This window comes from Microdochium trichocladiopsis (genome assembly GCF_020744255.1).
Source record: "Microdochium trichocladiopsis strain MPI-CAGE-CH-0230 chromosome Unknown B0I36scaffold_14, whole genome shotgun sequence".
In the NCBI taxonomy this organism is placed as follows: Eukaryota; Fungi; Ascomycota; class Sordariomycetes; order Xylariales; family Microdochiaceae; genus Microdochium; species Microdochium trichocladiopsis.
Genome location: NW_025763557.1, coordinates 1,224,068 through 1,246,805, shown reverse-complemented (window position 1 = coordinate 1,246,805; position 22,738 = coordinate 1,224,068). Strand labels below are relative to the sequence as shown.

At 54.1% G+C, this 22,738-nt stretch overlaps 9 protein-coding genes across 9 annotated transcripts; 6 read left to right on the top strand and 3 right to left on the bottom strand.

Moving 5' to 3' along the window:
* Positions 1-213: 213 nt before the first annotated feature.
* B0I36DRAFT_356131 (uncharacterized protein) lies at positions 214-966 on the bottom strand (the record flags this gene model as incomplete). The annotated part of the gene is made up of 3 exons (XM_046157541.1): positions 214-415; positions 476-556; positions 593-966. The coding sequence occupies 3 exons, from the start codon at positions 964-966 to the stop codon at positions 214-216; spliced, it is 657 nt and encodes a 218-aa protein (XP_046005043.1).
* Positions 967-4,351: 3,385 nt separating this feature from the next.
* B0I36DRAFT_256244 (uncharacterized protein) lies at positions 4,352-4,525 on the top strand (the record flags this gene model as incomplete). The annotated part of the gene is made up of 1 exon (XM_046150923.1): positions 4,352-4,525. A coding segment is annotated over one exon (174 nt), but the record flags the coding sequence as incomplete, so codon positions are not given.
* Positions 4,526-5,150: 625 nt separating this feature from the next.
* B0I36DRAFT_436721 (uncharacterized protein) lies at positions 5,151-5,828 on the top strand (the record flags this gene model as incomplete). The annotated part of the gene is made up of 2 exons (XM_046162846.1): positions 5,151-5,345; positions 5,500-5,828. 2 exons carry the CDS (start codon positions 5,151-5,153, stop codon positions 5,701-5,703), a joined length of 399 nt encoding a protein of 132 aa, XP_046005041.1. The 3' UTR covers positions 5,704-5,828.
* A 1,700-nt stretch (positions 5,829-7,528) lies between these two features.
* On the top strand, positions 7,529-7,867 carry B0I36DRAFT_356129 (uncharacterized protein; the record flags this gene model as incomplete). The annotated part of the gene is made up of 1 exon (XM_046157540.1): positions 7,529-7,867. The coding sequence occupies one exon, from the start codon at positions 7,529-7,531 to the stop codon at positions 7,865-7,867; it is 339 nt and encodes a 112-aa protein (XP_046005040.1).
* Positions 7,868-11,980: 4,113 nt separating this feature from the next.
* B0I36DRAFT_399902 (uncharacterized protein) lies at positions 11,981-12,308 on the bottom strand (the record flags this gene model as incomplete). Its single annotated transcript, XM_046161654.1, has 2 exons — positions 11,981-12,008; positions 12,132-12,308. Coding segments are annotated over 2 exons (205 nt in total), but the record flags the coding sequence as incomplete, so codon positions are not given.
* A 5,521-nt stretch (positions 12,309-17,829) lies between these two features.
* B0I36DRAFT_436720 (uncharacterized protein) lies at positions 17,830-18,517 on the top strand (the record flags this gene model as incomplete). The annotated part of the gene is made up of 2 exons (XM_046162845.1): positions 17,830-17,944; positions 17,982-18,517. The coding sequence occupies 2 exons, from the start codon at positions 17,830-17,832 to the stop codon at positions 18,332-18,334; spliced, it is 468 nt and encodes a 155-aa protein (XP_046005038.1). The 3' UTR covers positions 18,335-18,517.
* B0I36DRAFT_256402 (uncharacterized protein) lies at positions 18,346-18,627 on the top strand (the record flags this gene model as incomplete). Its single annotated transcript, XM_046150936.1, has 1 exon — positions 18,346-18,627. A coding segment is annotated over one exon (282 nt), but the record flags the coding sequence as incomplete, so codon positions are not given.
* Positions 18,628-18,883: 256 nt separating this feature from the next.
* On the bottom strand, positions 18,884-20,314 carry B0I36DRAFT_426019 (uncharacterized protein; the record flags this gene model as incomplete). Its single annotated transcript, XM_046162371.1, has 2 exons — positions 19,264-20,314; positions 18,884-19,207 (listed from the first exon to the last, which is right to left on the bottom strand). The coding sequence occupies exons 1-2, from the start codon at positions 19,828-19,830 to the stop codon at positions 18,884-18,886; spliced, it is 891 nt and encodes a 296-aa protein (XP_046005036.1). The 5' UTR covers positions 19,831-20,314.
* Positions 20,315-21,500: 1,186 nt separating this feature from the next.
* B0I36DRAFT_256394 (ras-like GTPase, Rho2 subfamily) lies at positions 21,501-22,451 on the top strand (the record flags this gene model as incomplete). Its single annotated transcript, XM_046150935.1, has 4 exons — positions 21,501-21,535; positions 21,680-21,758; positions 21,882-22,073; positions 22,161-22,451. The coding sequence occupies 4 exons, from the start codon at positions 21,501-21,503 to the stop codon at positions 22,449-22,451; spliced, it is 597 nt and encodes a 198-aa protein (XP_046005035.1).
* Positions 22,452-22,738: the final 287 nt, after the last annotated feature.

Sequence of the window (22,738 nt, the reverse complement as noted above, 5' to 3'; positions counted from 1 at the left end):
TTGTTTGCGGATGTGCCAGACAAGATAGCATTGGATATGATATCTGAAAGCAAGCGGTGATCTATGACAGCTGACAGAACCTCTGGGTTCTGTCTGATCACAGGAAGGCCGTCAAAGGTCAAGAAGTCAAATGCTATCGCATGGTACGCAGATTTTAGATCTGACGCTGCTCCTGTCAGTGCACGCTTTCGATAAAGTGTAAGATTCGAGATGTCAACACGTACCTTTCTCGGAAGATAAGGGTGCGCGGACAACGTCGCAGAGCATTGCTTGCTCGGCAGGATCCATGCCCTCTGAAAAGTACCGTGCCGCAACATGATAGTACCGGCCGAGGATTGAGCCAACACTCCAAGGCCGTTTTGTCACCAGCTCAGATAAAAGGGGTAGGAGCGCACGGGCGGAAGCGAATGGTCCTCTGTAGCTTTTGGTACGTTAGTTGAACAGACTGAGGCGAGATAAGCCTTATTTGACTTACCTTTCAAGGGCAGCGACGATGAGACCGACCAGGCGATCAAGAGAGTGCTGGTTGAGGCTTCCGAGTTGATGATCTCGTGCTCTATATGCTGTGAGATCGTGTACGAATGAATCTAACCTATTCTGGTCGTCGTCTCGCTTTGGGTCAAAAAGAGCCACCAGCAGTGGCAACGTTTTGGTGATGTGGCCAAGATCGGTACCCCCGGCACGCTGCATTTCGTTGTCAAATGCCCGACGATGACTTTCTCTAATCTTCTGCCTCGCGCAACATCCCCTCCATATCCTCTGGAGCCGCTTCGCAGCGACAAGCTCTTCGCGATTCTTCTGGCGCTTCTCCCTTTCTGCTTGAGCATGGGCAACCGTCTTGGAGGCACCAGATGATGCGCCTGGGTTTGCGCCCCAGCCGCTGGGGCCCCAGGGATTCGAGGGCCGCTGTCTGCTGAGGTTCACGTTGCGCGGCCGCCGAGAGTCGCCGGTGAATGTGGGAAACATGTTGGCGTGTTCTTGGTCCGTCTTCTGTAGGCACGGGTCGGAATTTGCGGAGATTGACGATATCGACAGACTTTCAGAAGTCCGTTTTCGATGGCAATTCGCGTGTTTAAGAATGCGAGTGACAGCGAGCATTACAGGGGGGCTGGGTTCGGGCTGTGCCCCTGAATATGCACCATCTTTTGCTCGTCATGCAGCCAAAATGAAGAATCGGCCGCCTACCACTGAGGATTCGGTAAACCCTCCGAGCCCGACAATGCTGCTGCCGGTTCGTTATTGCTCAATGTTTAGATCGTATTGCGGTAACTGATCAGTATCAAAGTAACAAGGGCGACCAGCGAGTTTTGCATGGCCACATCACTAGCCAGGCAAAAATAAAAGCAGTTTTCTTGCCGATGTGCACGTTGCGTGCTGGGGTTCCATGGCTCAGGCAGCACTGTTGAGGTGTGTCGTAGCCTTGTTGCGGCCAAAGGACGCCTTCCCACAGCCTGCAGGGAGACCCTCGTCATTGACAGGCCTACCCAGCAACAGCCAGGGTCGGTAGCCTCCCCGACCAATTGGCGTACTCATAGCAAAGGTGCTAGGCACGATTGCGCTCCTCTACGAAGGGCAATCTGGCACGCGGCCCGTGACAGACTGAAGCTGGGTGCGTTCGGTGCGGTCTCTGGTCCATATCCAAGCGTCCCAATACAACAACCCATCCACCTGCAATAACAAGCTGAAGCGTAAAGAGACTGCCACCGGTGTCGGTACAAAAATATTCAAGCAGTCACGGCGCGACGTGTTTGACATAGGCAGGCCCGAGGAGCTGCAGGCCATCGACGAGTCACGGATCCGGCCCATGGCTTACCCTGAGTGCAATGCCGTCGTCTGGATTGAGTGTGCGGTACTTGCCCCTCATCACAGCCATGGAAGGTTTTCAATGCACATACTTGCTTCAAGCTGGGCAGAATAAGGCCTTTTATGACAACCATTGTAGCCCTGCATGTCGGCAAAGGAGGCTTAATAAGCCTGGCAGGGCATAAAAACGGACAATCACGATGTTCATATGGCAGAGTTCTGCTGAGACACATGGCGTCTTCGTCCATTGATTACTTGCATTAGGGGTATCCGTGGTAGCCAGGTCATAGTCGAGGCGCCCCATTGATTCCGTCCGAAAGTGGAGGGAAACTGCGCTTACGTCGGTGACTGACCCGAAGAAAAAGAGAACACTGAGGAGGTATGTATTGATTGAAATCTGGTACAAAGCTGAAAGCAGGGTATCCTATATTATCGACTGGGAGGGGGATGTGGTAATGCTGGCGTTTTTTTTTTTATGAGGAGGTCTCGTCTATGCAGGGTAGGACGAGTCTAATCTGTGACTCCGAAATGTAATGATGGAGTGTTGAGTAACGTACTCCACAAGGGAGTGGGACAAACAAGGGAGTGGGACACTTCCGTCCTACCTACGCGACAATATATAAGAGAAATCAATCACAACGCCTCAAATTAATTCAAACTATTCAGAATCCTCTTCTTCAGAGGTGGACTCAAATTTCTGACACGTACGCGCATTATGGCCGGGCTCCCCGCAGACGCCACAGCGTCGCGCGCGCGTCTCTGTCCTCCTCGTACGGCCACTATGCTGACTCGTTTCTGCCCTTAACTGCTCCGTCGCGTCAATCTGGGACTTTAAATCCTTTGCCTGATCAATCGTAAGGGACCCTCCTTTCTGTAATTGCTTTCTCTTCGTACGGCGACGGCGGCTAAGGCGGTCATTTGCATCTCGAAGTTCGGCGAGTTCGTGGCGTACAAGGGTCTGCTCGTGCACCATCATCGCGATTCCTTTATTTAGCTGCCGTAGGCTTGCAATTATTGATGTTGGAGAGCTGCCCTGATGTCGTACAATGCGATTCTTGATGTATTCGGTCTGTGATTCCGCCTCAATTGGGTTGTTCGGCGTCTTCGAGACCCAAGGTGGCGGAAGGCCTGCAGATGAACTTGGCGGAGTTGGCGTATGGGGCTTTACATCTAGCTGCGAAATAACATATTCCGGGTCGTACGGTACTAGGCCAGTCGCTCTAAAGCCTGCCTGTATATTTGACTTGGTAATTGCAGCGTCGTACGCCTTGTAAAAGGCTAGGAGGAAGTCTTCCTTCGCGATGTGGGTAATATGCGCCCGCATGAGACCTTCGATTTCTTTTCCGTACGCCCTTTTAAGAGGTCTAAAGCACCCGACATCGAGAGGCTGGAGCTTATGCGACGAATGAGCAGGCATACAGAGCGTAATTATGTTCTGGTCCTTGCAGTATAGCTCGAAATCGACCGAGTGGTGGCTCTCGTGGCCGTCGAGGATAAGGAGCCGGTAAGCGCCCTTCGTACGGCTCTTTGTATGAAAATCGAAGTGTTTTACCCATTCGAGACCTTTCTCATTCGTCGTCCAGCCGTTTTCAGTAAGCGTAATTACCCAGTTAGGCGGTAGAGGGCTTTCGGTCGTCCAGGAGTCGAGGTGGACCTTGCCTGCGAAGATGATGTACGGCGGGATCGAATTGCCGGACGACCCGATACCCTGGATTACTGTAACCCATTCCTGATTCCCTTGTTGTACGGCTCTTGGCTTGCCGCGTCGATCGGAGGTTGTAACGACAGTCTCGGCGGAGATCTTACCCATCGCGAAGCCCGTCTCGTCGAAGTTATAGATATCGTCGTCGTGTATCCCGTATTTCGCGATTATGTTTCGTACGAGTAAAAACCACGCGCGATACGTGTCCGGATCTTCGCAGAGGACTCTCTGATAGTCGATTCTTCGATTAAAACGCGTTCGGAGCTCAGGTCGTCATCGTACGAAGTTTGTAGCCCAGTTCGTTCCGACGCGCGGCGCGTCGCGTGCGCGGAGGAGTCGATCCGCCATTTCTCGAACACCACTAAGTCGCGGCGGAAATGATCGCGAATCTAGGTCGATTACGTATCGTACGATGCTCTCCTCTTCGTACGGGGTCAATTTCTGGTTATGTGGTCGGGTATCACGTTTGCGCTCTACGCCACGTCGTCGGTCTCGGAGGGTTGTACGTGGGACATTATAGATTGATGCAGCCTTTCGAACACTTAATTTCGGGTTTGATTGAAGCGCGTTTAGCGCTAAGATAAGGTCGTGTTCTTTAGATTGCGCCATAAGAGGTAATGGTGGGAGAATGAAGGAAAAGATTGAGGATTTGTTTAGAGGGAAGAAAGTGGGCGGGTCGCTTGTGGATTACGTTATTCAATGTCTTATTTCAACTCAAGTGAAGGCTGTGTATACCCCAACTACATGCCACCCCGTTCCGTGTCTGATGATTCTCTATATGCACATCCTGATGAATGAAATAAGCTATGTGAACGGCTCTTAAAACTCTCTCTGGGCGGCTGTGGGCGAGACTCGCGTACGTTTGGGACGACTCCTCGGAACGGCAAGCGCCGACATCGAACGCTCTATAGGGCCCAGGTTGAAGCCGGTGAAAAAGACGATAGTACAGCTGAATCCAGCGACGTCGAATTATCTAGTGAGCCAGAGGACTGTATTATTGTTGCATCGAGGCGTTGTTGAAAAAAGGGATAGATCCAGGGTCTGTTTTTTGATGGGGTGGATTTTGGGGGCGTCGGATGGGGGGGTGCGTCGGAAGTGGGGGGAGGGACGTATGATGATGATCCGTAGAGGGTAAGGCAGTAAACGAGTAGCACAATGACGTCGACAAGAGCGAACTGTCATCGTGAGCCCGTTATCATGACAGCATTGCATCGTCATGGTTACGAGAGTGCTGCTTGATTGCCATTAAGGCGCGATCGTTATTTCCGTGTGAGAAAAACAGGTTGTGCTCTGGATTAGACAGATGCGACCCAATCAATTTATGGCGATGATGGCTGACGGGACAAACAAGTCAGCCAGCCTCCGACTTGGGAAGCGTTCCTGCATCCTCGTCTCATAAGCCCTTGCTTGGGTGATGGAGGACGGCATCACCGAACAGTACTGTGCAGTGCCTCTTCTGATTGCGACACCGAGAGGATCTTGCAGTTATTAAAACTGGTTTTACGTAAGTTGGGGAAGGCAAGAATTCACTTCCAGTCGCCCACCGGTCGCCCAACAGTCAGCCACCAGCCGCTTTACATATCGCACTGAAGGCTATCGCACATTATACTGGACCAAGACGAGCAGGCGTGTGGACAACCGCATCATGGTGACAGTGGCGGCTGAGGAAATCAAAAGCAAAAGCAAAGTCCTGATGACTCAGGACCTGGAGCCATGGGAGTTACTCGAGAACCTCGGTAAGGGCGCCTTTAGCCAGGTCTACCGCGCACGAGACCTGGAAGGAGATGCTGGCGAGGTAGCCGTGAAGGTGGTGCCAAAGTTCAAAATGAACAACCAGGGGGTGAGTCTCGCGGTTGCCTCCCTGAACGTCCATATGCATATGACCTCCACGCCCATTGACGCTCGCACCTATGGTGTTATCGCCTTGCGGTGTCGTCAGCCTCAGCTTTCATTCGGAAATGTCGCTATTATCGCTAACTCACACTGAGACGCAGAGGGCAATGGACAGTGACACTGCAGGCAGCATTCCGTTGTTTGCAACCTGGAGGCGTGATAGATATTTCCGATATGAGCTACCATCCGCCTGGGCCAATAGGTCCCGGCAGCGCGTGGATCGATTGGTTCCGGATGCTTGCCGTCCTCACGAATGCCGCCGGCTTTGGATATTGGCATCTACCGGGGTGATCGTGCCAACGTGAGCTGAGGCACGTTGGCTACAAAGTCTTGCGCCGGCCTCGGGACCGGTACTTAATCACTACGGGGATCTCCGTTTACGGGGGTCGCTGCCTTCTAGTTAGCGTGGTTGAGCAGATGAAAGGCATCCTGACGCGAGCCATGGAGTTGGTGCCAGTTTCTCTGTCGCGAGAGGAGATGATGAGCCGACTGGAGAGGGAAATCCTTCAGGATGGAATGACGATTAGAGTGTAAGTCCCACCTTTCCTCCCAAGAGGTATTGTTCGGTTTTGACCTGATATTGCAGGGAGAGAGTCTTTGCACAGAAGCCTGGCGGCGGGTGATTGAAGCCGGGGAATGGGATCCCGGAGAATAGGGAGACTGAGGATGAGCGTGAGTTTCGCGTTCTGGTTGCGGCGTGCCGGTTACATTGTACTGAATCTAATAATCGTATTGCATGAAAGGAGCAACTGCTGAGGCTGTTGGTGCGCGCACCGCGACGCCCATGTGGTGACGCACTCTGGACAAGGTCAGGAATTATGATGTGGTATTTCATTACCGACGCGTTTACATGCCGCCGAGAGTCCGGATCGACTAGTGGTGTGGTCGCTCGGCTGTTGTGCGAGGCTCCAGAGGGATATAACTGAGGCGAACCGCCGGCGTTGTTCTCTTCTAGCCTGATCCACGTCTGCTCCATATTGATTCTCGCCTGTCTCGACTGTTCCCTCTCGACTCGATTCGCTTATGAACCCCATCTGCGATCATGTCAGCTGGAAATGATACCCCTCAGATCTTGGGGGACCAGAAACAAGCTCTCGCACTTGGTGGCGCCTCCTTGGGGGCTGTTTAGATTAGGTAGGAGCATTGCAGAGGATGATTGGTCGGCGGTTTCGGCCCAGAGAGTGAGGCTGTCGATACCGGGTTGGCCGTCGGGTCTGGGGAACAGCCGCACACTTCTCCCGGTATGACCAGTCTACAACTACTACAGATGGATAGATTCAGGACAACCGCTAATATGAGTTTCTTCGATAGATGACAGTGTTTCCGCCTCTCAACGCCGGCAGGATGACATCGCCTTGATGCCTCATCGATGGCGTGTGGAGCGTTGGAACTCAGACCAGGATCTCCAGTCGACCACAGAGCTTGGCTGGATGCCCTTCCATCGCGGTTCCATCTCCCTCAAGATATTCTTGGGCCCTTCTAGGCAGAAGCAACGCCCATCATTCCGTAGTTCGCGATCACACGGGGCTTCTTGGATTCTGTGCGACATATACCATGAATGCAGATAACGCTGGGGACCTCGTCGGGTCTCTGGGAGTTCTCATCGTGAGGTCGACACATCGAGGCCGAGGGATTGGAAAGAGTCTCCACGACGAAGCGTTAGGGCGCTTACGCGAGCAGCACAAAGTGCGTTGTCTGGGACTTGGCTCGACCTTCCCCGACTACTGATCGGCGTGCCATTCGACGAACCCTTCGTGGGATGGTTTCCGAAGGCGGGGTTTGGCATATTGATGAGACTAGGTCGGACTCGGCATCGCAAGCCTCGGACTGGCTTTTGAGGCTAAGTGGCTGGCGGGAGAAAAGAACCACATAGCCCGAAGACGCGACGCTGGAAGTCCAGATATTTCACCAGTTTGGGCTGAGGTTCTCGCCATACAACAACAACATATTCGAAGACGCACTTAGGCTCGTGGCCCAAGTCACCCACGGGAAAGACCTTGGCTGGTATGCACAACTTCATACCCTCATCCACGGGCCTTATCTTGGGGCTAGACTGTTAGATTCAGCAGGCTGCTTGAAAGTTTGTTTAGCCGTCGCCTGGTTCGTCTCCTGTCACCCTTGAAGCAAGATATGAGAGACCTCCACGCCGACGTGGCCTCTCGCTGGGACTGCCAGAACTACTATGGATACGACAGATGGTTTGCCGGTCAACGCAACGGGGCCTCTGGCCTATCCAACCTCAACACGGAGTACATTCGTCGCTACAAGGAGGCTATTCCGTGGATTCAGGCAGGATCGTCTCGAACTCTAGGTACCGCACTGATAACACCAAGTTCTGGGTCAGTGTTCCTCCGATTAAGAGGCTGGGAGTCGGAACACCTGTGCCCCGAAGGCCTGGCTGAGTACAGACACTGGCGACTGGTTCTCCAGGCCTTGCACACCACTCCATCGTTGCGAAGTTTTGCCTAGTATCTTTGCTGGACATTGCCTTATTCAAACCTTCCAGATGAAGAATATGTCTCAGAGGCAACTACTTCCTTTATTCTCATGTTCCAATAGTGGCGATAAGACAACGTTTAGGAGTAACTTATCTCACTGCCAGCCAACATTACCAAAGTATGCGCGACCTATGAGCAGTAGATATTTTGCAAACAGGTAGAGTTAAGCATGCAAATCATTTGGCAAATTGCCAGTTCAACCAAATATCGCCCCGTGGCCGTCCAACTAATCAAATATCGGGGCAAACTTGCATTCCTATGAGAACTACGTATGGGCCCCAGCTCCCTTGGAGGGCCAGCGATCAATCTGTTAAGCCTAACATGTTGCATAGGCCAATCCTAGCACCTTGTATCCTCCCTAGCCTTCGGGGAAGCAACTGAAGCAAGGGGAAGAAGCTGCAACAAGGAGTGGACTGCACCACAAGAAACCAAAGGAGCGGGTGAGAGAGTGGGTTTGAGCACATCGTATGCTTATGGAAACCTCAACGCCCTGGCTTACTTCGCAGTGCCAATGTAGGCAAAGCATTCCTTGAAGGCCTTGGCCTCGAGACCGAAGAGACCGCCATGGTCAAGCATGGAGGCAGGGTACCACGTAGTCGGATCAATGCGCTCCAGGAGTCCCGGGTAGCTAGTCAAGCCGGTCGGCTCGGTGACGCCCCAAGGGTTGCGAAGAATGATGTACTGCTTGTGGCCGAGGACAGTGTAGCCGAGGACGGAATAGGCATGGTTGGCAACGATGTTGCTGCCGGTATACACATCGCCGGTGGCGTAGGTCCAGGCCGTCATGGGGTTGATGGTCTTGAGGTTGACACAGTTGGAGCGGACCAGCCCGAGCAAGTCGTTGGCAGAGTGCTTCTCGGTAATGTAGTAATGGGTGTCGCGCCCGTTGATCTGGGCCATGGCCTTGACCGGATCGCCGCTGTGCGTCTGGGTGATGTCGGGCTGCTGAGAGGAGCTGCCGGTGATCCATTTGGCGAAGGCCTTCTCGTACAACGAGGGCCAGATGTCAGCTCCGTCGCTGGAGCGGCAGTACAGGGGCTCGTTGTTCGAGTTATTCATGGGGATCTCGTAGTTGACCTCCACAGTGTCGGTGCGGGCGTTGTTGTCGCCGCCCTTGTCGTGGAATTTGATAACGAGGCGCTTCTTCTCGTCCTTGTTCTGGTGGACGCGGGTCGAGCGGTTGATGGCAGAAGGGTCCGACCAGAAGACGGAGAAGAGGGCGGCAATCAGCCAGCTGTTGCTGGTACAACCCTGGATCGGGTCGTCGAAGCTGTGCATAGTGTTCCCGTTGACAATCTGGAACGTGGCAAGGTCGCCAATGACGCGCTTGCGGAACATCTGGAAGTAATAGTCGTACATGTCGCGCCACGAACCGTTCGGCGGCATCCAGTGGCCCTTTTGCATTCTGAAGGGAGTGACAAGCTCGTTGACGGTCATGGTCACCTCCCGGTTGGTGACCGTCTTGCCCAGAGAGTGCGCATCGATGATCAAGCGCAGCTTGCCATTCTGCATGCGAGCCATCTTCACACGGGCTTCACCCATGTCCTTCAGTCCAATCTTCTCGAGGTCCTTCAACTGCTGGACCTCCGAGAGATCAGGGGTTTCGAGATCGTGCTCGTTTAGGATCTTCATGTCCTTCTCCGTCAGCTTCTCCGCTTTCCTATCTTTCTTGTTGAGCTTCAGTCCGGCAAAGAGCACGGAATCATGCTTCATATCGAAGAGTTCATCATATTCCGTCTGGAGGACACTGGCCAGGATCTTCGCCGAGGCCATCGTACGAGCCTCAATCTTTCGCCCAAGCAGGGCTTCGGCAAGGGCATATGGATTGACGGCACCCACTCTGACATCCTTGGGGGGGGGGCGTCAGCGTGCAGGCTCCGTCCTCCAGAGGAGAGCGTTGATGCCGGTTTCACATCGCCGAGCTCATCGTAGTCTGACTGGAAACTGTCAGAGCCAGGAGACATTTGCTTGTTGGCCTTGTGGCCAAGGATGGCTTCAACGAGTGCGGATGGGTCGACGACGAGGAGCTTGGAATTTTTGGACGAAGAATCAGAAGACGCAAATTGGATATCATCCATGTTGACGGCAGTTGCACGCATGTGATGAAGGGGAGATAGTGAATTGAACTTGGCAAGTGATTAGGCGGTTAAATGATAAGAGACGTCCTGTCTGAGGAGAAGGAAAGGAAAAGATCTTGAAGCTGGGTTGCTTCTGGGACTTTATGCTTCTTCGCGGCTCGTTCTACACCGATGTTTTCCGGGCAGTAACGCATCATTGGTTCAGAATGAAGCTTCAACCGTGCAGATTTCCTCGTATCTATGACACATCTTGACTCAAACTTCTCTTATAATGGCGAGTGAGCGTTGCAGAAACACCCGTGAAGTGTCGCCGAACCTCCTTACTGGATGGGATCTCTCTTGCTGGTACTGACATGTCAAATGAACCTATGGCCCAAGCGCTGTAACCGGCCAACAATTGCGTGGGTCTGGGAGATTCATCAGATGCAACATGACGTACTTGGTATCAAGGGATCAACCGTTGTTAGCCGCCGTATAGTCGTGTGTTTGAAGTACTTAACTGAGCCAAGCTAGAGGAATGGCTACCAGTGCCACATATGAACGTGACACACTTCGCTCCTCACAACTTACATCGAAGCACTGAGCCAGGTATTCACCCGCTGTCTTTTACCGGGGCATGCCTATTCAATCTAAGCTCGCTGAGCGGCCGAGAGATTGCGGGGTGCCTGTTCTGTTGAATGATACTGTCGTTCGACATCATGGTACAAACCAGCCTGAGGACGCAGCACGCCTCCTACGACAGACTTACATCTCGGTATGCCCCAACCGTTGACCTTTCCCCGCACTGGGAGGCTGACAATGTGCCGTCCTTTCCAGAACTCATACCTCAGCATGTGAAAGCTGGGTCTTCGGTAAGTTAGAGTTGTGTAGCTCAGCTACTATGTAGGACCTTGTGTGGTCTGATGTCTGATAGCCTGCAGAGGGCACTCGTCAACGCAGGGGGCTTTCCGGGTTTATGATTGGAGACGAGCGTATGTGGACGAGCTAGTAAAGCTAGAATGGCTCCACAATGGTGCCGAATCGCTGGGAAACCTGGGGAATGCCGATCACCCCGGATGACTACGCATCACCCCGGCCTTACCCCTGCTCATGATGGAAGGGGGACATAAAGCAGCGATCCTCACATATCTTCCCCGATTCGTTTGAGGTTGATGAACCCATGCAGCTCCGAAATTAATCTTGACGGAGTGGCTCTCATCAAGAAGAGTTATCGTCGTGACTGGAGATCTGGGTGCCAGCCCAGAGGAGCTAAGGACTGGCGAGGTGTCCCAGGAGAGGACCACAGATATCTCGGTCTCCTGTTGATGAAAGCCTGTATTTTAAGTACGCAGACAATTTCGGATGTACGTTTGGTCAACCAGAACACACACACACACACACGCACACACACATTTAATCATGTCCGGTGGCTGCCAGCCAATAGGGCCACTATTTGCTCTGCACATTTCCGTTTCCCAAGCTTTGTCATGATCTCCTAAAAGCCCGTACAGCGTCTGTTTCCTGCTTTTGCCTCTTCCATTTACCGTCACTCTACGGTATCTCGTGTACAAGGATATCGACCAAGATCTTATCTCCCACCTCTCTATGGACCTTGGATCCCATTTCGGGCTCTCATAAAAACTGCCGATCACAGAGATCCTCGCGGAAGCGTGGAACTCACAGAGCAGCTCTCCGGCACAATGCGACACCGGAAACCCGTCATACAAGAGAATTGTACTTTCCAGACTCCTCAGGAAGTGCTCGGTGGTCCCAAGCCAGCAGCTTCCGATGCATGACCCCCCAGCCGAAATCTGCTTCGAGGCCGCCGAAACATGGTGATATGTCAACTTCTGCCTACTCGGGGACCGGCGGAGCTCGAGCCGGAGCACCAGGCCACGCATCCGCTGATCAGCAAACTGGTTCTACATCCTTGGTATTCCTACGATGGCTGCAGACTGGGAGCGGGCCTTTGGTGCTGGACAGCTTACATTGACGTCGCAGAACCTGTCGATGAAGGCGCAGACCATAGGAAAGTTGCAGCCGACGAGGAATTGGCTATGAAGCACGTGTGAGGGAACCGACTTGCATTGCTACCAAATGGGACCTGATGTACAAAGAAGACTCTGATGAGGAAGATAGAAGAAGTAGCCGGGAGTTTGCCTGGACGAGGGCCTTTGCCCCGAGGTCATTACCGCTCAGCCCGTTACGCCTCTGTTGGAATAAATATTGACTTGCATAATGGGCAATCGACATGACGGTTTTTGAGCCAAGAGTCGATGCAAGTCGTGTGAACAGATGTTTGCATTTCAATCGTCGGACGCTGTCCACATCCACTAGGACTTCGAGGCAGATTGCACTGCAGCAATGTCAGTGTTACCAGGAAAACTGCACCACTTGGAACATACTGTACCAGACTTCAGCTGCGCTGGACTGGGTTGAAGCCACAGCAGCCTCCCTCTTAAACCCCTGAATCTGCTCGTACTTTTGTGAGGGGCTCGCATCATTTAGCATTCGCAGGTCGATTGTCTCCTTCAATTTCCTTTTTGCTCTCTCAACGTCTCTCTGAGGCTGATTATGGCTCTGTAATTTCACCAGACAGCTTTTGTTCATGAGCATGCATATGGGTGGTTGGAACTTGAGAGAGATTACGTACAGAATGGGGAGCACGAGGGCTACGACGACGACGACGACGCCAACTGTCACCAAAGCCGGTATACGCGAATCTGGAGCTGAGGCGTCGTAGTCGTTCGGCGTCGTCGGGTTGCCTGCGATAACGCTCATGAGCTGTTAGTGCTCGTTAATATCCTCGTGGCCAAATTCTGCCCGCGTTCGATGGATACAGTACACTGAACATAAATCGAGGGGTGCCTGATCAAATATCATGACAGATCGTAGCTCAGCCACGCCCGACAATCATACGATGCCCTTCGAGAATGCGCAAGAGCCTGCTATAGTAGAGTTTGCCACCGGGCTTCCGAAGCTTTATCACCTAAAGCGCCCTGTGGTTTTATGAGCAGTTGTTTCAACATGGAGATCGCCGCCCTTCATCAGGGCCAACGGGTTAGTTAATTGGTGGCTTGATCGGGCCATAGCCGCGATACTAGTAAGTCTAGACCCCCCATTGCGACCAGTGCGCATCGCGACCAGGGGTCGCGTCGCGACGCGGTTGAGCACCCCACCATACATTTTCCCATATAAACCTGCTCAACCGCGTCGCACCGCGACCCGACCACCTGCATTGTGACCGTCAAAAAGGAAGCTATCGTCATGGTCGCAAAAGACTACCAATTGCGCGCCCTGCGCGCACTGGATGAAGTTGAGGCTGGCGTACCTGTCGCGACGGCTGCTAGACGACACGATGTCGACAGATCCTACCTACGTCGTCGCCTTGACGCGTGCCCAACCTTCAAGCAAAGGTACCAAGTCCGACAAACCCTCTCCGTGACCCAGGAGGATTATCTGGTCTCTTGGGCCCTCGACCAAGCAGCAATGGGCTATGCAGCTCCATTGAAGCAATTCAAGCACTTCGCGATGCGCCTGCTGGCTCTCGACAACCCCTCCGCACACCTCGGCAAGCACTGGTACCGACGCTTCATCCGCCGCAACCCGACCTTGAAGACCTCGAGATCACGACTTATTGAATACAAACGATACGACGGTGCCTCCAAGGCCAATATCGACATCTTCTTCGACCGCCTGACGTCATTGAAGGGCAAACGAGTACGGCCCGAGAACATATGGAACGTTGACGAGTGTGGCGTCGCGGAGGGCCTAGGTCACAATGGCTTCGTGGTCAGTGATGCCTTGCGCGACTTTACCTTGAAAAAGGACGGCGCCAGGAGCACCTAGATCACGATAATTGAGGCCATTTCTGCTGGCGGTGGCTTCATCCCTCCCCTTGTTATTTTTAAGGGCCAATCCGTGCAGCAGCAGTGGTTTCCCGACGTCGAACTTGACAGGTGGAAGCATTGGTGTTTTGACACATCACCAAACGGGTGGACCAGCAATGATATTGCTCTGAAATGGCTCAAGGAGGTATTTATTCCCAACACCAAGCCTACGGATTCTAGAGAGTGGCGATGCCTTCTTCTCGACGGCCACAAGTCGCACGCAACAGAGGAATTTATGACGGAGTGCTTCATCAATAAAATCTGGCTGATTTACCTCCCGGCTCATACCTCACATGTTCTTCAGCCACTCGATGTGGGCGTGTTCTCGGCGGTGAAGGACCACTATCGTCAAGCGGTCGCGGAGGTTGCATATAACACTATGAACGAGTCCCCAGGCAAGCGGGAGTTCCTTGAAGCATACCAAATTGCGCGCAAAAGAAAGCTCAATAAGGAGAACATCTTAGGAGGCTTCAAAGGCACAGGGGTGTGGCCTCACAATCGGTTGAAGGCGCTGGGTTCCCGCTTCGTGATGCGGGACTATGAGGAGGTACGGGAGGCCCAGCAGAATCCCCAAAATCGGGCCCAAACGACGGTTTTAGAGCCAGATTTTTTGACGCCCTTGTGCGCAATTGACGTCAAAACACCAAAAACATCTCGCGATGTCTATAAAATGCATAGGGAGTTGGTAAAGTGTGGTGTACCTTTAGGGGCGGCGACCTGCAGGAAGCTCTTCAACAAGGTCGGGAAGGCAATCGACACTTCGAACATCGCGCGCACCACCGCAGAACACCAAAAAGACCGTCTCCAAGCTGCATTAGATGCTTCAAAGCCTGCTAAACGCCGCAGAGTCGATCCGGATCCCAATAAACAGTTTGTTCAGGTCGTAAACGTGGAGCGCGCAAAGAGGCAATTGCAGCTCGAGATGGGGGCGGACTTCAGCACGGATGACGACACCGACAGCAGCGACGACGAGGTAGAGATCATTGAAGACGACAGTGACGAGGAGAGCTGCATTGAGGTGCGGATCAATTGATTTGAAGCCTTTTTAACGAATGCTTGTTCAGTTATTGCAGAGTGACCATGTGGTCGGTGATGCCCTCATGCGCAGGTTGGGGGGTGGTCGCCATGCGCACTGGTCGCAATGGGGGGTCTAGACTTACGCGGCGCCGGCACTGCGAATCAGTCCCAGCCGGAATACCTAGGTGGTCCACTATGGTACAGTATGGTGGTCATTTCTTCCCCTTCGTTCGGCCGCAGACCCCCGCCCTCACGCCAACTATCGTCACATGTTCTAGCGATGGAGGCATCTCGACGTCCAAGGCAGAGGCGGCGTGGTTAACCGATCGGAAGGTTAACTGACAAACCGCGCGTCATGCAACCGACGCACTCTTCTACGACACTTCCGGTAGATACGGGCCTGGCATCCGGCAAGTCCTATGCAGCTCGTCGTCTTGGAACCAGAGCAATCACACGAGGCACTCGCCTTGGCCACTGGCATTTCCACCCCTGCAAGCACATGGAGTGCTGGAATTCGAGCGAACCCGGACCATCCTCAATGCCAGGTCGATGAAACTTGAATTTGTGCCAAACAGGACGAATGTTTCCCCGCCGCCTAAGTACCCACCCGGCCAGACACGGCCGCCGTAGCCTGAAGTCCAATTTGGCCCAGCAAATCAAACACGCCACAACACGCACGCCACTCAGATTCAAAGTTCACGTCAGTCTGTGAGCAAAGCCGCCCACCCCACTCCGTGGCTTAGCATCAAGCCCTCCAAGTGTGGCTGCAAGCAGTCAACGAACAGGCTTGTGAAAGTGCCCTACACTCTCTGCCAGAGAAAAATCATCACTGGACGGAGGGAGTCCACACCATGCGCCCCGTTGGGTTTCGTTGCCCCGTACTCTATCTCCCTCCGCCTGGAAACTCCTGGTCAAGTTATGCCGCTGGGGAATTACGCCCTGAAAGGATGTTGGCATAAACGGGGTCGTTGACAAGCATATTCTCTGGGAGACGCCATGCCGGAGAGCGGCAGCCGCGTTCGAGCTGGGTGTGTGTGGAACGCAAAAACGGCTGGGCACCACGTTGGGGGAGCCAAGTTGTCCCAAAGGGGATTGGGAGTCAGTCCCGACCAACCAATTGGTCCGCTATGGTACAGCCCACGACTTCGCCGAGGATTTGCAGAACGAGCAACCGTGTACCATTCAATGCCCCTGTCAGGTACAACAAGGATTACTCGATGACAAGGGCCGCACAACATCCATCTGGTTACCCTCCTCAAGCGGGGAAAGGGGTTACATCCCTGGGCCAAGCCAAGGGTTGGTACCCCGGTCGGGGCATCCCTCCAGCTCTCCCAGGGCCGCGAACCGATTTGCCCACTGGAGAGGCCAACGACGGCGGACTCGATCCCGTGGACTTGGCCACAGCCGCCCACAGGGTCGTTTCAGTCGGACCAACGCGACGGTTACAGGCCACGCTCTTTGCAAGGCATCATCTCTCATCAAAAACGAATGCAGGCCCTAATTTGCGAGGCACTCACCTGTCGGAACGTGGATCAGTTACATGACGTGCCTAAAGGAGGTCTAGGTACATGCTGGCGATGTCTTTGGACTAAGAAATGCAGGAACGTGGGCAAATGTGCCACAGCTGGAAGTACCTAAGCAGCCTGGAAATTTCCAGGTGAATACTCCTCCCGTCTCCATATGCTGGGCGTCTGGCATCACAATAATCCACCGATCGGCATGGATGGCACCCGCATCTCCACGGAGGGAGCAGTGATCAACTAAACACAACGGTGAACCTGCCGGCCGGGACACACAGAGTCAAGCTTAACCTTCGAGATGCAGCACCATGACCTCACCCCCATGACAAGAGCCTTGAAATGGGGGGGTCGTGGCTGACGTGTTGTGTCGTCGAAGCATCGTCAACCCCTGGCACATGCGACCACGCCAGTGGCAAAGACGGACGCGAGACTATCTTCTCCCTCTACCAGTCACCCTTAGGCAAGCCATAGTGGTGGCCTGAAGATGGCACACCCTGATCACCCTGTTGCCATACCATTCCTCGCCCCTGACTCACAGCTTTGGTCTGCTCTGGACATTTCGATTTTGCACCATCCCATCAGTGTTCCCATTCCAACTCTAGACGAACCTCTCCTTTTCTCGTCCGAGCTCTGCTCCTTCAAGTCACTGTTTGCATTGGACCATCTTGGCTTGTTAAACTTCTTGCCGGTTCCCTCAGCATCTCTCTAACTTGACTCCGACTCCCCGTGCAAGGGGATAGGTCCTACCCTACACGTTTCTAGTACAATGGAACTACCATTTGCTCCTTTCGTCGAGGCTGAGGATGGCTATTTTAAATATTCGTGTGATATTCTAACTTGACCGGCTTTCGAAGCCCTGGAACTATCACTATCCACTTGATCTTTTGTTGATAAGGCCCCAGGCCCTGCATCCGTCGTGGGCATCCACACCAGAACATTACCGTAATTGCTCTTCCTCCGGGGAATCCAAGCGGCATCGACTTTAGATGCCGAGTTGGCGCTGACCTGACCGCTGCCCGGATATTGGACCACGATTTTGTTGTCCGTTGTTGGATGTGGTCATTCGTGGCCCATCCTAGCTTCGGGGCAAGATCAACCCAGCAAGCCAATGCTCCCGATGGTGACACCGTGCTCTCACCCGGGACTCAAAAAGGGCCACTATTACGATAGCAGTCAGTCTATTGACGGTGCATGGCCTCGGACAGAACTTGAAGGGGAACTTATCCCCTCTATTCGACAGGTGAGCTTGCCGTCGCCCTTCATCGCCGACTCCCTCCCCTTCTTTTCCTGAGAGAAGTCATGCTTACTCCATATCCAGGTCTTTCCGGAGATTCACCTTCGAGGGCAGGATGACCCCTCGAGGAGAGCGTCTACGACGTCTTCTCCCACAGCAGCTAATTCTGCTGCCGCAACGACTTTCGAGTGCTCTCGCTCCCGAAACTCGAACAAATGTCAGTAGCCACGGCTTTACGAGACGACACATCCAGCGCTTCCTTAGCGGCAGCCTTTGTCAACACCTTCTGGGCCTTCCCTCGAGGGTGGCGCACCGCGAACGAGTCCACAGGTTACGCAGGCTCGGCTGGTTCCTATATTGCCGCCAGGGCTCATGGAAGCACATGATCGCCAGGACGTGTGTCCCGTTGCACCCGGCCAGGTGCAAATGGCTGCTTCCGACCTAGACCATATGCACCACGACAGAATGATGTCAACTAAAGACTTCCAACTGACGCGGCCAGCATCTTTATGTTCTACCAAACTGCTGGTTGAATCGGCGCCGTCGTACGTGGTAAAGGAGGGACATCCGCACAGATACGAGCATCCCACTCGAGCTCAGTCCTCGTCTCTGGGGTCTACTCAGCGCCTCGACCTTAGTAAGGGCAAGTCACGGTCTATAGGCCCTAGGATTGCCCAGGAGCATGAATCGGGTTCGGGTGGAAGCAATAGAAGTAGCTAAACCATTGAGAAGGCACGAAGAGAGTCACCAAGGTGAATTCGCCGCAACTGGAGCGCAAGAGAGCCAACGACAGGAAGGTCCAACGAGCTAGGCGGACGAAGACAAAGGAACACATCGGGAGACTCGAGCGAGAGATTGCGGTGCTCAAGGGCAAGGGCAGTCGCGAGAGGATCGTCCAGGAGCCCCTGCGGAAGAACCGGGCCTTGGAAGACGAACTATTTCGGTGCAAGGAAACTATGAGACAGGCATTAAGGCCTCCTAGCCCGGCTCAGGGAACGAGTTTCCCGCCGTGACGGGCGGTGTTCATCGACAGTCCCAATGTACGATATCCTACGTTCTGCGAGCGCCGTGGCATGTTCATTGCTATTTACCACGCCTTCTGGCCATCCATGCATGTCTCTTTCTTTTATCCTCTTCTGTTGAACTACATCTGTACCAACCACGGGCGCTGCCTACATTCATGTTGCTCGGGGCTTAATAATCCATCCCCGTCGCCTCCACTGCCGCGACCTTTGCTGACCACCCAAGGCTGATGCCTGTTTGCTGTACTCATTCTTTAATGACGCCGAGAACCCTGAGCGGCCGTTTAGTTGTGCGTCGGCGTGTCACCCTCGACCTTGAACTCCGGTTCGGACCATCTCCGTTGTGCCGCGCTACCAAATTGGCAGGCTCGCTGTTCGTCTTGTGTGACTGTGACAAAGCGGTGTGGACATTCACGTCGTCGGCGATATGCACTCGGATAAGGTGCAGAGGACTGGAGAGCACGTTCCAGAGGATTGCCAGGCACCCGCCATGGTCCGGTGTTGTCACGTCCGGCGGCGTGTACCGGATGCTGACTCGGAAGGCATTTGTGGAAGGGGAACGGCGACTAGGCTTGATAAGCGGGGCAATAGGCCCTTGTTGTTCGTCTTTGGGCAGTCCAGGAACACCACAATGACTCGCGCTGGGTGTTCCACAAGCAAGGTCTCCAGCTCCCCAAGGGCAGCGTCTCCAAGAGGATTGTCCCCGATTCGTCGAAACCCGCGTAGGATTGCCTGAAGCAAACCCAGCCGGCGCACTTTGCGCGTCCCAGGACAGGATGTAGTAAAGATAGGATCGAAGGCCGCCGCAAGGTACACAGCGTCGATAGGAGAAGTTGCCGATGACACGATGACGGAGCCGCCTTGAGGCAGGCGCCAGGATGGCTGTTGGGCTACCGAGCCACGTCTAACGCCATCGATTTGTAGGTCCGTCCACCACGTGCCGGAGATACCCATCAGTATGAATAAAGCAAGCTTCTTAACAACGGAGCCACTTGGGAACCATTGCAGTAGTATCCCGTAGGCGGCGATGGTAATGAAGATGAGGGGCAAGCGGGTAACAAGGAGAAGGACTTGCAAGATGAGTGAGAAGACGGAGGAAAAGAAGTTGACCGCGAATAGTGAAAAGACCAGGCAGGCCGAGAACATGCCCTGCTCAATAATGTTGTTGGAAACCAAAGCTGGCCTGACGGCCATATTGGGACGATGTTGTTACGGATATTGTAGGATCAGGCCCTGATGTGTGAGTATGGATGAAGCGCTCGGGCTCCTTTTCTGTCTCGACAGGCATCTGAAGGCACTAGGTTCACCAAAGACGTTGCCGTGGAGCGACTCTTGATGCATGTGCAGGTTACCCCGCCAGAGGTAATGACATGATCATCCACGGATCACTTCCACGAAGGTTTTGGCCCGGCAATGGAGGTTGGTTCGCAAGGTGGCTGGCTGGCCCATGAAACTTCCCGTGTGCATGCGGCTCAGTTTGACCCACATCGGGGAGGATAATCCAGTCCATGGGACCAAGGCCGGCATTAGGCGAAACTCCAAGCCCTAAGACCAAAGTGAATTAGCGACAGGAGGGCTGAACATGCCAGCTGGGTCGGGCTCGATCGTGCCGACCGCTTGGAGCGGCGGGGTTGGCGGGGACTAGGATGCGATGCATCAGTCGGGTAGGGGTCAAACGGTAGGACCACAATGGAGAGACAAATGGGTGGTTCAGCAGCAGTGGAGAAAACGCCATGTCACAAACTCGTAGTTGCAAACACGCCCGCCAGCTTCCCAACGTGGTGAGCATGCCGCTCTAGGCAGGTTTCTTTTGCCCTCAACGTTTACGATGCTCCTTAAGAGGGCGTAGATCGCTGCCTGCCCCGTGTCAACAGTGTGGTGGGTTTCTCGGACCAAGACGACTTGTACAGTCGACGGTCAATTCCCATTACAGTGTACTAGGCAGTGTCACCTGGCTGATTCGTATCGGAGTAACCTTATCCTGAAATGGCGACTTGCACCCCGCTCTCGCCCCGGGGCGCGGGGGTGGGGTTTGCAACGGTAAATGGAGCTTAGCCGTAGTGTCAGTACTGTCCTGCGCCTAGCTCGTATTAAAGCTGGCCGGTGGACTGCTACGCAAGTAAAGAGCTTCTGCCGGGGCAGATTCTAGGTACCGAGAGAGCGAGGAACAGAGCAATCGACCGGACAGGACTTGGAAAAGGACGCTGCCGCTTCATCTTCTGCCTCTTGCATGACACGACTCATAGTCCCGCCCCTTTCCCCGTCCACCCCCATATCGCTTTCAACCGGGCTCGAGATAAGTGTCAAGATGTGTGGGTTGTAGAGAGTTGAAATTGGTCCTTAACCACTGCCCAAGTCAAGGGGACGAGTTATATACACAAAACAATGGTGCCCATGTGGGTCGGGACGCCTCCTCGGCTGGGGCGGAGTATCGTTTGACAATAAGGACTGGCATTGCAATGCGCGTGGCTTGATCGCTTGTCATCTCCCGCTCTTGCGCCGCCTCTTGTTTTATTACAACATAATCCCTAAATACCAGACCACCGCTTTCTTCGATTACCCATCCTTGGGACGGAACCCAGGCCACCCATTCATCAACCATCGATAAACGTATCTATTATCACCACTACCACACTCGCCATTATACCCAACGAACCACCCCCAAGGTCTCCCCGACGGACGGCCGCCCCCTCGTTTCCTGTCAACTCGGCCTTCCCCCGGTCGAACCTGAGATCTCGGACTCGAATCCGCCTCTGCAATCCTCGTCCCCTGACGACGCAATATACGCAGCCAGAGGGATCCCGCACCCATCCAGACCGCGTCCCCCATCTCTTCCGCCACGCGGCTACTCTCACTGGGACACCATGGCCAGCCAAAGCCCTCAAAACGTCATCCGCAGGTACGCACCCACCTGTTTGCCCCTCCACCGTCTCGACGATCCCTCCTCAGGGGTCCTCCGCCGAACTCGATTCATCACATGATATCCCCCCCCCACCCAACCAAACCAAAAAAAAAAAGGGGTACTGACATCTAATTCCCTCAGGAAACTGGTCATCATCGGCGATGGTGCTTGCGGCAAAACATCTCTGCTGAGCGTCTTTACGCTCGGCTACTTCCCATCAGTCAGCCCCCCGAGCCTGCCGCGAAGCATATCAAGCTAACCACCACGACCCTCCGCAGCATTACGTATGTCCTCCCCGAACCCTCGACCGTCCGCCCGCCGACCATCCGCTCTCATCCCGCAGATCCCGACAGTCTTCGAGAACTATGTCACAGATTGTAGAGTAGACGGCAAGTCCGTTCAGTTGGCGTTATGGGATACCGCTGGACAAGAAGACTACGACAGATTGCGGCCGCTGGCATATTCTAGGGCTCATGTCATCCTCATCGGCTTCTCGCTTGATACTCCAGATTCCCTTGACAACGTCAAGCACAAGGTACGGCCCCTGGTCCCTTCGATATCCCACGCATCCGCCTGGGGGGATATGGTCAAAGGTTCGCTGATACACCCCGCCCGCCCCCAGTGGATCGAGGAAGCCTCCCGCCTCTGCCCTAACGTCCCCATCATCCTCGTCGGCCTGAAGAAGGATCTCCGGGAAGACCCCCTCGCCATAGAGGAGATGCGCAAGAAGTCGCTGCGCTTCGTCACGCCGCAAGAGGGAGATGCCGTCGCTAAGGAGATAGGAGCCCGCAAGTACCTCGAGTGCTCGAGCCTGAGCGGCGAGGGCGTCGACAATGTCTTCGAGGCCGCCACACGCTCCGCTTTGCTCACCTTTGAGAGCGGCGAGAGCTGCGGCTGCTGCGTCATACTGTGAGCCAGGGCCGCCGCCGCCCGCCCGCCCACTCACATATCTTTATAATTCAACAATCGAGCGTCTCATGCCAGTTCCGCCCTTGGCTCTGCGAAATGTGATGAACGATGCCGGGCTTCAACTGTTGCAGCAACACCAGAACTCACCACGTCGGATCCTTCGCCGTACAAAGAGCGGCGTCCGACCATTACTGTCAGGTAAGTCGGCATCGATTTTGCTCGTTTCCAGCAGCAACTTCACGACAGGCTCATGGCCATTAGCCGAGACCTACAATAGGGGCGACCAACCAT